The 15001-nt window shown below is 60.5% G+C and overlaps 1 protein-coding gene across 1 annotated transcript in view; it reads left to right on the top strand.

Annotated features, from left to right (window-relative positions):
- KIF1B (kinesin family member 1B) overlaps window positions 1–15001 on the top strand; it is a 142440-nt gene that overhangs the window by 107875 nt on the left and 19564 nt on the right. Inside the window, 8 exon segments of the mRNA XM_055140523.1 lie at window positions 3403–3521; window positions 4940–5025; window positions 5219–5348; window positions 5488–5650; window positions 10010–10100; window positions 11005–11123; window positions 11737–11792; window positions 14293–14401. Of these exon segments, the coding sequence (XP_054996498.1) occupies window positions 3403–3521; window positions 4940–5025; window positions 5219–5348; window positions 5488–5650; window positions 10010–10100; window positions 11005–11123; window positions 11737–11792; window positions 14293–14401 (873 nt within the window).

Here is a 15001-nt window from a genome sequence, read left to right on the forward strand (position 1 = left end):
AAAGCCCGGACTCATGAGATAGTTTTGGGTTTATAATGGCAAAGGGGCATTTGTCTGTTATTGGCATAAACATGCATAAGGTTTGGGCCATGAATATTGCTCGCCAAGAGTAGACCCTTAGACTTTTCAGAAGAGCTGCCTTAGGTGAACATTGTTAACAGAAGCTGCCTTACGTTTCCACGGCGCTGTCTCTGGCCCACCCCGGCACACTGGAGAGTAGGTACAGTAGGAACAGTGGCAGGGCTGTCCCAGGCACCCCATATAGTCCCTCAAGCCCACCAGAAGAGACCCCTGAGCACAGAGTCAGGAGTAAGCCCTGAGCATCACTGGGTGCGACCTCAAAACACCACCTCCCAAAAAAACACCCACCCCAAATAGCAGATACAGAGTGGGCTAGAGAGAGAGGACGGGGGCTGGAGTGCTCGCACGGCTCTGAATGAGCACATTTACTCGAGCACAACCAGGCAGCCAGGAATAGCCCCTGAGCACCACTGGGTGGGTCACGTGCGCGTGTGCACACACATGCACACACACACACACACACCATTGCCTCAGCTTTGGTCTTCAGAGGAAACATTTACGTAGCCGTGGCTTGGCAGTGGCGGGCCTTTTCACTCATCCGAATTCCCAGATTCCTTAGATCTTACCCGGGTACGAAAGCACTGAGGGGTGCGGGACACCCTGGCAGTGGCCCGTGCAGGCTCGCGCTGCCTCTGGCTCTTGGCTGCAGTCTCCTCTGGGCCTCCCGGACCGGCACCGCTGTGTGTACCCGGAGTCATGGCCTCCTGCCCTCGGCCCCGAGCTCAAATACAAGCCACTCCCGGGAAATTCCAGTTCCTGCCCAAATTCCGACTGTTGGTTATGTTTCTCAGCCGTGGCCGAGTCTGGCGAACTTTGCTGTGGGAGTGGAAAGAGCTTGTCCCTTTTGCTGTTCTCTGGCGCATGCTGGATGTCCCAAGGCGTCCCTCGTAGCTTAGCATGAACCGGAAAGTAGTTAGGCCAGCCTTTGGGGCAAGGAGAATTACTTTGTGACCAAAGTACCTGATGTGAATGTGCTTCCTGTAGCTAGAATCATTATTAGGTTGTTGTTGTTATTATTTTTTTTTATCTTTACGTTAACCAAGTTTATTTCCGTTTTTTGTAACTTCGCCATCCTCCCTGCTAATGGACCCTGTACATCTTCCGTTCTGCTCCCTGTTCTCTTTCAGTCTGCTCAGCCGAGGTCTAAGGACTCCGAATGCCAAGTGATTCTAAATGTCCCTGTTTTAAAAACTCCAGAAGGGGGCTAGAGAGAAGGTGCTTCGAATCAGGCACTTACCTTGCATGCCGCTGACCCCGGGTTCGATCCCTCACACCTCCCATGCGCCCCTGAGCAGAGGCAGGAGGGAGCCCTGAGCACCACCAGGCGTGTCCCAGAAACTTAAAAGGGGGCCGCCAGAGTGAAGGGCGCTGGCCTTGCGCACTGCTGACCCACCTTTGGTCTCCTGAGCTCGCCCGGAGTGAGCCCCAAGCACCGCCAGGTGTGGGCCCCAAACAGCAAAATTGAAGACCTGCAGGGGCCTGAGATTGAGGCCCCGTGGTGGAGCACGTGCCCTGTACGGGAGGTCCAGGTTCCGTCACTGGAGCCACGTCATCATCGTAGCAGATTTCAGAGGAAAGGGCCTGAGAAATAGCTCAAAGGGCTGAGGACAAGCTCGGGGGCATCACCACGTGGTCCCCTGAGCACAGACCCAGAGGAGCCCCTGAGCACTACCGAGTGTGACCCAGATCCGACCCACTCCCCCAGAGTCACAATGGGGGTCAAGAAACCTGAATATATATCTTATACTTTTCTGTTTATCGTTATTATCAAAATGTCACTGTCATCCCGTTGTTCATCTATATGCTCGAGCGGGCGCCAGTAACGTCTCCATGGTGAGACTCGTTGTTACTGTTTTTGGCATATTGAATATGCCACGGGGAGCTTGCCAGGCTCTGCCGTGCGGGTGAGATACTCTCGGTAGCGTGCCGGGCTCTCCGAGAGGGACGGAGGAATCGAACCCGCGTCAGCCCCGTGCAAGGCAAACGCCCTACCCGCTGTGCTATTGCTCCAGCCCATCAAAATGTAATTATCCAAATTAAGTATTGGTAGGAATCGAAACGTTCTGTATGGATTAATTTCTCTCATGAGGATGGCTGTGAAAGTTAACCTGGGTCTAACCCTGGGTGTCTTGGCCTCCCCACCCACGGTCAGCCTGTCTTGGGGAAAACCACCCAATTCTTCTTAGTAATAAGGAGCAGAGCGTTTTGCTGCCCCCTCACGTCACTGCAGTCGTCTGCCAGAGACTCAGGAGGTGACTTACTTCACCAGTACGCAGACCCCAGCATACGACACCCGCCCTCCCTGGCTACCCGTCTGCCGGGGACACGGGCAGATGAAACGGACCCGAGGGAGGCCAGAGCCCAGCAGGGAGGGCGCTTGCCGCACGCGCGGCCGACCCAGGTTCTGCCTCCAGCGCTCCGTCAGGTTCCCCCGAGCCCGCCAGGAGGGATCCCGGGCAGAGCGGGGCCCTGAGCGCCAGGCGTGGCCCCAGACAGGATGGTGGTAAAGGCCTGAGTGGGGATGTGGTCAGATGAGACTTGGGCTGTCCTGGCCTGGCCTTCTGGAGGGACCGTCGCTGGCACCCGGGAAGAGCCGCAGAGGGTCGTGCCCGTGCCAGCCCTGCAGGGAAACAGAACCTCTGGGTGATGCCCAAGGCCAGTCCGAGAGCGATGGTCGGCCGTGCGTGGCCTACGTGGATCTTTCCAGAAGCCTCGACAGCACAGCCCTCACGTTTGCGTCTTGGCCCTGTCCTTGCGCCTTGGAGCCGACTGAAAGGGAACCCGCGTCTCGGGGCCTGCTTCCAGGCTCACGCCCTCGTTCCTCTCGGACCCTCCATCCCTGTTTCATTTGTCCCTCGGTGCTGTGGACATTTGTGTTTCGCCATGCGTCTCGTCTCCTTTCAGAGTTGTTCCACCCCCCTTTGCGTTGAGACCCCCTAACCCGCTCCGTCTTCCTTTTCCTCCTCTTCGTTCCCACAGGCCCTGCTGCCCTGCTCAGTTAGACCCAGTTGCTCGTGCTCTCTCCGTGTCCTCCTGTGCTTGCGAGCTCAGCACGGAGCAGACGCGAGGCAGGAGGGACAGTGGGACCTAGAGCCTATTTTTCCTTCATTTATTCATTAGCATGAACAGTTAAGCTTTGTGATCACCAATGTTTATTGCTTTTTAAAAAAATAAAAGATCAGGGCTGGGCGTGTGACTCTGAAGAGCCCGTTCCCCGGCACGGCCCAAGTGTCACCTGGCACAGCCCCTGGGTCCCCCAGCCCAGACCCCCGCTCTCCGAGTACCGGCACTCAGAGCACTGTCTTCTGCCTCCGTCTCCAGGGCGTTCGTTTACCTGAGCAACCTGCTGTACCCCGTGCCCCTGATCCACAGGGTGGCCGTGGTCAGCGAGAAGGGCGAGGTGCGGGGCTTCCTGCGCGTGGCTGTCCAGGCCATTGCAGGTAGGTGGCCCTCGCTGGGCGCGATCTGGAGACCCAGCAGGCCGGTCTGTGGGGCTGCGCATCCTGGGGTGTGCGTGCACCTGTGCACGTGTGTTGTGTGCATGCACCTGTGTGTGCACGTGTGTGCACATGCATGTGTGTGCATATGCCTGTGCATATGTGTGTGCGTGCACATGTGTGTGCTTGCCCTGTGTGTGTGCACTTATGCATGTGTGCACATGCATGTGTGTGCACCTGTGTGTGCGTATGCCTGTGCATATGTGTGTGCGTGCACATGTGTGTGTGCACCTATGTGTTTGCCCTTGTGTGTGCACTCATGCGTGTGTGTGCTTGCATCTGTGTCTGTGCTTGCACCAGTGTGTGCGTGCACCAGCATGTGTGTGCATATGCGTGTGTGTGCTTGTGCCTGGTGTGTACATGTGTATTCTTGCACCTTTGTCTGTGGTGAACCTTTGTGTGTGTGTTTGCACCTGTGTGTGCACGCATTCGAGTGTGTGCTTGCACCTGTGCACACATGCGTGTGTGTGCATGCACATGTATGCTCACAGCACCTGGGTCTGTCCGACCTGGAGAAAACCTGAGCACTCATCGTTCCCAGCGCCCAGAGCAGACCCCGCCCGGTCTGGGTGCTGCTGCTGGGGAGAGGGGCTGAAGGGACTCCCTCACGCGCGAAGAGCAGCTTCTGGGACTGTCTCATGCAGGCCTCTGGCCTTGAGCTCATGGGTCTTGCCTGTATTTTGGGGTGTGACGTGGTGTGACGACCACGGTGTAGTCTGTAGAAAGATCAAGATGGGCAAATCGCTCCTGGGCATTTTCCCCTGACCCGGCCTGCTCTCCCGGGAGAGCAAGAGGCCAAGTCCAGGCGTTTTCCTGCTGTCTTCCGAATGCCATGCCGTGCTGGGGCCGTTTTCCACTTCCGGGGAGAATCGGTGACGGCATCCCCAGTATTCGGACGTTTCCCCAGTATTTTGTCCTCACAACGTTGCCTGCTACTTCCGAGTGTTTGGTTGAGTTTCCCTGACCAGGATTTTGCCAAACGGAAGGCCGGGCTTCTGCATGGCATTTCAGCAGTACTGAAACCGAAACTCCACTGGTCCCTGGAGATGAGGCGGCTGGTGAATTTTCTTGCGGAGAACCAGGAACAGCCTGTGTGATTTTCGTGCTGCTTTCTCCGTTTTTCCTGTCTGCTTTTGGGGGGAGGGTGCCTACAAGGCTGTGGTTGTCGCCTGCCGGCCGGCAGTGTAAAAACTAAAGAAGCGGGGCTGTGCTGCCCTGCGGTGCCCAGGGGCTCCGAGCGGCACGGGGAGGGGGGAGTCAGCCCAGGGCGCCCACATCCTGACCGCTGTGCCGGGTCCGGGCTCACGGATCTGCCCCTTCCCGCGGGGCCTCACCCTCTCTCCTCTCTCTCCTCTGCTCAGCGGACGAAGAGGCACCGGACTATGGCTCTGGCATCCGGCAGTCGGGGACGGCTAAGATATCTTTCGATAACGAGTACTTCAATCAGGTGAGAGCTGGGGAAGGTACTTGGGCCGTGTGCCCGGCGAGGCGGCCTCCCCAGCCTTCGCCGCTGGGCGCCTGACCCCTTCCCGGGAGGTTCCTCCTCGGTCTCCAGTTACTGCTCTGGAAGTGGGAGAAGCAGGGGTGCGGGCGGGGGGGCTGTGCCTCGCCTGACCGTCTCCCGCCCGGCCCGTCCGCAGAGCGACTTCCCCTCCGTGGCAATGACACGCTCGGGCCTGTCCCTGGAGGAGCTGCGCATCGTGGAAGGGCAGGGCCAGAGCAACGACGTCCTCCTGCCTCCCGAGGAACTCGGCCGCGCGCACGACCCGGGTGCGTAGACCTCTGACACCGACGGTGGGGGGACCTGTCCAAAGAAGGGCGCGTCTGTCCTTTGTCAGGGACGTCTCACTTCCGCGGCGGCCAGAACACGTGCGGTCCAGACACGTGTGTGTCCCTTTGGCCTCCCTAGATCTGAAGTCAGGAACTCTGCTGGACGGGAAGATGGTGATGGAGGGCTTCTCGGAGGAGGTGGGCCACCACCTGAAGCTGGGCAGTGCCTTCACCTTCCGCGTGACCGTGCTGCAGGCCAGCGGCATCCTGCCCGAGTATGCCGACATCTTCTGCCAGTTCAAGTAAGCCGCCATCCCCGTGCCCACCTCTGCCCGCAAGCGCAGTGCCCCTCTGCCGGGGCGTCCCTGGGGTGCTTCACTCACAGGTGAAGATCACGTAAACGGGCCGGAGCATGGGACTTGGGGCCCAGCCAGGAGGGACGCGGTCAGCGGAGTAGGCTCTGTCCCTCCTCTGTTGGATAGATACTGACCCAGTATTGATTTCTCACTCGACGGGTTTTCTTTTTGTTTTTGCTTTTTGGGTCACACCCGGCGATGCTCAGGGGTTGCTCCTGGCTCTGCACTCAGGAATTACTCCTGGCGGTGCTCAGGAGACCCTATGGGATTCTGGGAATCGAACCCGGGTTGGCTGTGTGCAAGGCAAACGCCCTCCCCGCTGTACTGTCACTCCAGCCCCCATTCAATAGGTTTTTGGGGCTGCAGAGATACCCCGGGGCGGAGGCACTTGCCTTCTCTGTGGTCAGTCCTGGTTCAGTCCTGGCACTGCGCACGGCTCCCTGAGCAATGCCAGGAGCAGCGCCTGAACTCTGCTGCTCATGGCCCCAAACTCCCCGCCTAAAATAATTTTTTTTTAATAGAGACATTGGCACTAACAGCCTCAAATATAGGGTGGGATGAAGCTGGTGAGATGAATTTAGTATATATATATTTGCTTTTTCACACCCGGCGATGCTCAGGGGTTACTCCTGGCTCTGCACTCAGGAATCACTCCTGGCAGTGCTTGGGGGACCATATGGGAAGCCGGGGATTGAACCCGGGTCGGCGGCGTGCAGGGCAAACGCCTTACCCGCTGTGCTACCGCTCCGGCCCCTGGTATTTCTATGTTCTGATACCTTCCGAGTCAGGCAGCCATGTGGATGTGGAAGGGACCCGTTTGCTTCCCTGACGGCCCAGACAGCTGTCACGGTCTGCAGATCCGCCCGACGAGCTCCTTCTCGGAGTGTGGTGCCCGCCTGTCGGAGAGGACGCGGTTACTGGGATGCCGTGGGGGGGGCCACACCGTGCTGCTCAGGGGGCTCCTTCCACCGCCGTGCTAGGGGGACCCAGTGGTGTCGGACCCGAGTGGGGCCTGGGGATGCCTGGCCTGCTGGGAGCCCGCTGGCGGGCGGAGGTCAGGGCGGGCGAGGCCCGGGGGTGGCAGGGCCCGGCTGTGGGAGGGCAGGGCCGGCAGCCTGGCACGGCGGGCCCGGAGCACACATCCAGGAGTGAGGCTGGGGAGGGCAGCTGAGAAGGAAGGGGGTCGGGCTGTGGTGCCCGCGGCCCCCCGCACAGCGGCTGGTCGGGGGGCGCACGGGGGGGCGTCTCCTCAGGACACACGGAATCGGACCCCGTCCTGCGTCCGTTCTCTGCCGTCCCTTTTCCTTCGTGGGGCAGGGCACGTCCAGACACTCCTGTCGGGAGTGAGTCCACCGTCGGGTGGCTTGTGACTCGCCGCTCCTTTTTCCCAGTGTCGGAGCACTGCTGTTTTCTCAGTCCTGATTCAGCTGATTGAATTGGGCATGAGCTCCACGTTGCTATTTTGTTAATTCAGAACATTAATTTTATTTATTTTTTTTCAATTCAAAAACTGTATTATAGAATTGAAATAGCTCATTTTCACAATATTTTCACAATAAAGTAACCATATTTGGAAATGTATACTTTAGCATGAAAAAAAGCAACTAAAATGTAACTCACAAAAGCCTTGACAAATCCTTTAAATTGTTTAGGGGCCAACAACCAGTGGTGCTCAGGGTTGATTCCTGGCTGTGTGCTCAGGGATCACCCCTGACAATTTGGGAGAGCAAGTGGGGTGCCAGGGATTGAGTGTAGGTGAGCCACATGCAAGGCAAGCTTCCTATCTGCTGTACTACTCTTGATACATTCTTCTCAATGGAATATATGTGAAGATTATAGTAAAACAGCATAGTTACATTTATCTTGAGAATATTATTTTACAAAAATAATATCTCCCGGGGGCCGGAGCGATAGCACAGTGGGTAGGGCGTTTGCCTTGCACGCGGCCGACCTGGGTTCGATTCCCAGCATCCCATATGGTCCCCCAAGCACTGCCAGGAGTAATTCCTGAGTGCAAAGCCAGGAGTAACCCCTGAGCATCGCTGGGTGTGACCCAAAAAGCAAAAATAAATAAATAAAAAATAATAATAATATCTCCCAGAAAACTACCTCTCTGTGAAATATCAACTGAGCTAAGCTTACTTGACCTGATAAAATCCATTAAGTATACATTGTTAAGAAAGCATTTGCAGAACGTTAATTTTATTATTATTATTATTATTATTATTAATCACCGTGAGACGCAGTTACAGAGCTTTCCTGCTTGCGTTTCAGTCATAAAATGCTCGAACACCCACCCCTCCGCCAGTGGCCGTCTCCCACCACCAAGGTCCCAGTACCCCCACCCCCTGCCCCTGTGGCAGACAGTCCCCCACGCTCTCTCTTGTACGCTTGCTGTGAGCAGCATAAGTTGCCTCCAGGAATCCTAAGCTTTCACCTAGTCGGGGTCTGGAGAGTCTCGGCGGCGAGCTGCCCGGCTTGGAGAGTCTGTTGTGTCTCTGGACCCTGGCCCTGAAGGAGCCCCTGGGGCAGTTTGTGGGCCTGACCCCGGGGTCCCTGGGGGACGGGGACTCTCCCCTTTCTATTGTTGTTCTTGGTCCACGCCTGGAGGTGCTCGGGGAGCACTCCTGGAGGTGTCCGGGGGCCGTATGGGCAGCTGGGGGTCAAACCGGGGTCGGCCGTGTGCCAGGCACTGTCCCTCCGGCCCTTCTGCTGCTTTTCCTCTCGGACCAATGGACGCGCGGCCGGAGCTGTGCCGCTGTGCCCAGCCCGTCTGCAGCCCCGGCCCGGCCCAGCCAGCTGCACGCAGGCGTCAGGAGAATAGACAACAGTTCTCTTCTCTTTTCCCTATTTTCTTGGGGGGGAGGGGGAGAGGCTCTTCTGGCAGTGCTCAGGGTTTGCTCCAGGCTCTGTGCTCGGGCCACTCCTGGCGCTGGGGACCCACCGGGCTGGCCGCACCCAAGGCTCAGGCCCTCCCTGCCGCTGTCTCCCTGGCCTCTTCTACTGCTTTTCCTTTTCTCTCTCCTTTTGGTCTTGGGGCCACGCCCAGCCATGTTCGGGGGCTCCTCCTGGCCTTGCTCTTAAGAGCGACCCTGACAGTGCTCGGGGAACCACGCATCGTGCTGGGGACTCGAACCTGGGCCAGCGGGAAGCACCGCCCGCACCTCGCCCCCGAGACTGTCCCAGCCCAGTACCCGAGTTCTGTGTTCCTCACAGAGTGCGTCGTTGTTGCGAGTGGCGCGGTCACACTGTGGAAGGAAGACAGGGCCGAGAGTGTGCGAACTAAGGGCTCTGGGCGAGTGAGGGGGCTCCCAGGGGGAGGTGACGTTTGGCCACTTTCGTGTCTGCCTGGCTTCAGAGCGACTCCAGAGCAAGCCTGCCCCCAGTAGTGACCCTGCTCGGCCGGGCCCGAGTCTGTGGCCCTGTAGTACTTCCCTAACCGGTCCGGGTTCAGTTACAAACAAAACCGAACCCAAGAACCCTCCGCAGGAACCAGGACTGCACAGACAGCACGCTGCCGTGTAAATGCAGAGAGCCGAGTCCCGCCGATGGGGACAGTGCTCCCGACCAGGGCCGTGCTCTCGACCAGGGCTAGTGCTCCCAACCAGGGGCCAGTGCTCCCGACCAGGGATAGTGCTCCCAACCAGGGGCCCGTGCTCCCAACCAGGGGCCAGTGCCCCCGACCAGGGACAGTGCTCCCGACCAGGGATAGTGCTCCCGACCAGGGATAGTGCTCCCGACCAGGGGCCAGTGCTCCCGACCAGGGGCCATGCTCCCGACCAGGGGCTAGGGCTCCCAACAGAGGGCCATACTCCCAACCAGGGACAGTGCTCCCAACCAGGGCCTGTGCTCCCAACCAGGGACCAGTGCTCCCGACCAGGGATAGTGCTCCCGACCAGGGATAGTGCTCCCGACCAGGGGCCAGTGCTCCCGACCAGGGGCCAGTGCTCCCGACCAGGGGCTAGGGCTCCCAACAGAGGGCCATACTCCCAACCAGGGACAGTGTTCCCAACCAGGGCCCGTGCTCCCAACCAGGGGCCAGTGCTCCCGACCAGGGGCCATGCTCCTGACCAGGGACAGTGCTCCCAACCAAGGGCCATGCTCCTGACCAGGGACAGTGTTCCCAACCAGGGACAGCGCTCCCGACCAGGGCGGGCCAGTGCTCCTGACCAGGGCCCGTGAAGTTTGGCCTGTGATGCCGATTGGGTGGGGGCGCCCTTCCGTAGTCCCGTAGTCCCGGGACACCGCCCCTGACGCAGCCGTGGGAAGGTGAAGATCCCTGTTCTTGTTCTTTCTCTTACTCAGCTTTTTGCACCGCCACGACGAAGCCTTCTCCACGGAGCCCCTGAAAAACAACGGCAGAGGAAGTCCCCTGGGCTTTTACCACGTGCAGAACGTAAGTGCCGGGCCAGAGTGGCCGGGCTGCCTCGGGACGGCGGTCCCGTGCCGCTGTGAGCGAGTGGGCTCCCTCTGGGCCCCTTCGCGGGGGGGGGGGGGGAGGAAGCTGTTCATCAGAGCCGCAGACTAGGCGCTTCTCAGGGAGGACAGACAGTAGGGGGTGGCCAGAGGGCTGAGCCGACCCCCTGAATCACGGTGTCCCCTCCCCGGTAGAACCGGGGCTGGTCTGCGGTAAAATTTTCCGGGTTTTGTTGTTGTTGTTGTTGTTGTTGTTTGCTTTTTGGGTCACACCTGGCTCTGCACAGGGGTTACTCCTGGCTCTGCACTCAGGAATCACTCCTGGCAGTGCTCGGGGACCATATGGGATGCTGGGAATCGAACCCGGGTCAGCCGCGTGCAAGACAAACGCCCTACCCTCTGTGCTATTGCTCCAGCCCCAATTTTCCGTTATTTTGAATGAACAAGATGTTTTTACTCTCCTTGCTAGAAAGATCCGCACATTTGTGTAGGGAAGAACGGCTCTGAGAGTGGAGCAAGAAAACATGGAAGTTTTCTTTCTGATGTAGAGAGAGAGAGAGAGAGAGAGAGAGAGAGAGTGTGTGTGTGTGTGTGTGTGTGTGAGAGAGAGAGGGAGAGAGAGAGAGAGAGAGAGAGAGAGAGAGTGTGTGTGTGTGTGTGTGTGTGTGTGTGTGTGTGTGTGTGTGTGTGTGAGAGAGAGAGAGAGAGAGATCTGTGTTGGCTGGCTGCTGTGCGGGCAGGAAGTTCAAAACATCTGTGGGAGTTAGGGCAGGCGCTCACCCCTGCAGGGGACCCCGCAGGGGAGAGGCTGGAAGACCCCGGGGCCCAGCTCGGGGCCTTTCTCCCACGGCCCCTCCCTGACCCCCGGGCCTTTGCTCCCTCAGATTGCGGTGGAGGTCACCGAGTCGTTCGTGGAGTACATCAAGACCAAGCCCATCGTCTTCGAAGTCTTCGGCCACTACCAGCAGCCCCCGCCCCACCTGCAAGGCCAGGAGCTTAACAGGTGAGCCCGGCCGCGGCGGACGCGCCCGCTGCAGGTGTGAAGGGAGGAGACCCCCCAGCGCCCGACCCCGCCTAGACACGGCCCCTTTGCTCCGAGGCTCCTGACGGGCCTGAGAGCAGGTCAGGGCTGGCGGTGGCCGTGAGACGGGACCTTTCTGGAAAGGAAGGTGGGGCCGCAGCGCAGAGCTCAGAGCGGGAGGGCGGGGGTGGGCCGGGCCGGGGGTGGGCCGGGTGCTGTGGGCAGAGTTCACTTCCTCTGTCAGGGTCTCAGGGGCCCTTCTAAGTGTCTCGCCCCGGCTCTCCTGGGACTGTGTCTGCTCCCCGACAGTCACAGACACCCCCTCCTGAAGGGCCCTGCGGCCCGGAGACCGCTCTCGCCTTGGCACGTGGGAGCCCCCGCCTGGCCCGCCGAGCACCGCAGGGGGATTCCTTGGGCGCCGAGCCCGGTGTGGCCCCGAGGCAGAGGCTGCGTGACCCCTGGCCTGGCTTAGGGGACCTTGGGTGGTGGCAGGGGTTCAAACCGGGTCAGCGGGATGCAGGCCGACCCTACGCCCTGCGCTGGCTCCCTGGCCCCCTCGCCGGGCTCTGTTCAATCCTGCCCATTTCCTTTGCAGCCCCCCGCAGCCATGCCGACGGTTCTTCCCGCCGCCCATGCCTCTCTCCAAGCCAGGTGAGCTTAGCCACACTCTTCCCACAGTGCTCTCCCTGTGGGGCCATAGACACACTCCTCCCACAGTGCTCTCCCTGTGAGTCTGTCAGAGTCCAGCCCAGCTTCCGGAACTGTGTGTATTCCCAGTCCAGCAGGAACCAGAATGCTGGGGCCCCAATTTTTTTTAAAGTTAGCTACAGGCCCCCCTAAGTTCTCTGGTGGGCCTCTGGCAGAGTTTGAGGGTCTCCTCTTCCTGCATCTCCACCCAGGGCTCCTGGCGGCTGTCCGTGGGGGGCATTTCCTCTGTGCACGAGCTCCCCTGCACAGTTGTCCTGTTTGCGTTCCCTCATTTCCGTCCCGTCTCCTCCTTTCCCTCCGGGCTCTCTCAGCCCACACCCTGTGCTCAGCCGCCACCCCGTGCTCCTCGCCCCTCCACCAGATCCTGAGGCGGGGGTTGGCTTGATTTCTCCCCCCCCATCTGCGTGTGGCCGGAGGTTACTCCTGGCTCTGTGCTCAGGGACCTGAACTCTTGGAGGGATTCAGGGGACCATAATGGGATACCAGGCATCGAACCCGGGTCAGCGCGTGCAAGGCAAGCGCTCACCCGCTGTGCCCTCCCTCCGGCCCCTCACGCACCTTTCTCCTGCTGCCAGAGCAGAGGGGTCTGCTTGCAGGGGGTGAGCCGTTGAGATGGCGCTGCCGGGGCCGTGCAGCCACCACGGGGCTTGTGGCCACAGTCCTGTGTGCCGAGAGGCCCCGACCCGGGTACCGGCGCTCCTGGCGAGGGAGAGGTTGGCCCGGGCGCCCGGGGGTCACGCGCCCTCTGACTCCTCCGGCGAGAGAAACAGGACCCGCTTCCCTGACTAGCGCCACAACTGGGTGAAGCGGGAACGGGTGACAGAGTGGCTGTGTGTGAGGGTGTGAGTGGGTGACAGCGGCTGTGTGTGAGGGTGTGTGAGTGGGTGACAGCGGCTGTGTGTGAGGGTGTGAGTGGGTGACAGCGGCTGTGTGTGAGGGTGTGTGAGTGGGTGACAGCGGCTGTGTGTGTGGGTGTGTGAGTGGGTGACAGCGGCTGTGTGTGAGGGTGTGAGTGGGTGACAGCGGCTGTGTGTGAGGGTGTGTGAGTGGGTGACAGCGGCTGTGTGTGAGGGTGTGTGAGTGGGTGACAGCGGCTGTGTGTGAGGGTGTGTGAGTGGGTGACAGCGGCTGTGTGTGAGGGTGTGAGTGGGTGGCAGCGGCTGTGTGTGAGGGTGTGTGAGTGGGTGACAGCGGCTGTGTGTGAGGGTGTGAGTGGGTGACAGCGGCTGTGTGTGAGGGTGTGAGTGGGTGACAGCGGCTGTGTGTGAGGGTGTGTGAGTGGGTGACAGCGGCTGTGTGTGAGGGTGTGTGAGTGGGTGACAGCGGCTGTGTGTGTGGGTGTGTGAGTGGGTGACAGCGGCTGTGTGTGAGGGTGTGAGTGGGTGACAGCGGCTGTGTGTGAGGGTGTGTGAGTGGGTGACAGCGGCTGTGTGTGAGGGTGTGTGAGTGGGTGACAGCGGCTGTGTGTGAGGGTGTGTGAGTGGGTGACAGCGGCTGTGTGTGAGGGTGTGAGTGGGTGGCAGCGGCTGTGTGAGGGTGTGTGAGTGGGTGACAGCGGCTGTGTGTGAGGGTGTGTGAGTGGGTGACAGCGGCTGTGTGTGAGGGTGTGAGTGGGTGACAGCGGCTGTGTGAGGGTGTGTGAGTGGGTGACAGCGGCTGTGTGCGAGGGGCTGTGGCCAGGGGGATCCCAGGCAGGCCGGGGCTGGGGTTCCTTCTGGCCCCTGCCGGCCTGGGGTTGGATCCCAGCGCCCGTGCTTTCAGACACGGCTCGGGGACCTGCTGTCCCCGACACCACTGGTCCGGCAGTAGCGCTGCAGTGGCTGGTGGCCCCCGCCCAGGAGCACTGCTTGGGAGCCCCCACCCCCGCCGGAATGATCATTAAGCGGCCTGGGATGCCTGAGTGGGTCCCATGAGTTTCCGAGGGAGACCAGTGCCCCTGTGTCCTCTGTGTCACTGAGACTGACCCAGGGAGGTCGCCGTCTCAGAGCATCCCCAACCAAATCACGGGCCTCCGCGTGCTCCCCGGCTCTTTCCGGAACCTTCTCTGGTGCCTGCCGCCACATTTCTCTCAGGGTCTCGTGTCGCCGTGCATAGCCCACGGCCCTTGGCAGCCCCAGTGTGTCCCGTCGGTTGGGCTCAGTGTCTCTTCATCAGGGGCGCAGCCATAGTGCAGAGAGGCGGGCGCTCGCCACGCCCCCGCCGGCCTGGGGCCGACCCCGGCACCCCACCGGCCCCCGATCCCGAGCACAGAGCCAGGAGTCCACCCCGAGCACCGCAGCCTGTGCCCCCACCTGGTCGTGTCTGCCCTGTTCTCTGAGCTCCGCGGCCCTGCCGTGGTGTCGGTGAGGCCGCCTTCGCCGCGGGGGTCCGTGAGGCCCCTGCGCGAGCACCGTGCGCCGAGCAGACTCGAGCAGGTCGTCACGTTCTCTGACTTTCCCTCAAGTTCCAGCCACCAAGCTGAACACCGTGAGCAAGACCAGCCTGGGCCAGAGCACGAGCAAGTATGACCTCCTGGTGTGGTTCGAGATCAGCGAGCTGGAGCCCACGGGAGAGTAAGTCCGGCCCGGCCGCGGCGCCCGTCTCGCCCCTGCTCGGGAGCCCCAGGCAGGGCGCGTTCCCGCTCTCACTCGCTGGGAGTTTGGGGGCCTCGGTACTGTTCTCTGACTCAGATGTTGGCCAGAAAGCTCTAGCCGGCCATGCGACCTGCATCCTGCCTACCTTGTCCCTGTCACTGTCGTCCCGTTGCTCCTCGATTTGCTCGAGCAGGCGCCAGTAACGTCTCCACTGTGAGACTTGTTGTTGCTGTTTCTGGCATATCGAATACGCCACGGGGAGCTTGCCAGGCTCTGCCGTGCAGGCGGGGTACTCTCGGTAGCTTGCCGGGCTCTCCGAGGGGGACGGAGGAATCGAACCGGGTCGGCTTCGTGCGAGGCAAACGCCCTCCCGCTGTGCCGTCGCTCCAGCCCTTGCCTTGTGGTGCTTCCCTGGCAGAACTGAGGGTTATCCTTAGACTCACTGTGAGAACTGATCACTCTGGCCCTGGAGCGGGGCGGGGCAGGCCGTGTCCTGTCTGCCGCTCTCTCTCCCCGTCAGATGTCCCCGGGGCCACTGTCCCTGCCCCAGGCCGTCTGCAGGCCCGCGGGTGTGGGCGC

The sequence above is a fragment of the Sorex araneus genome, chromosome 5 (assembly GCF_027595985.1).
Source record: "Sorex araneus isolate mSorAra2 chromosome 5, mSorAra2.pri, whole genome shotgun sequence".
Taxonomy (NCBI): domain Eukaryota; kingdom Metazoa; phylum Chordata; class Mammalia; order Eulipotyphla; family Soricidae; genus Sorex; species Sorex araneus.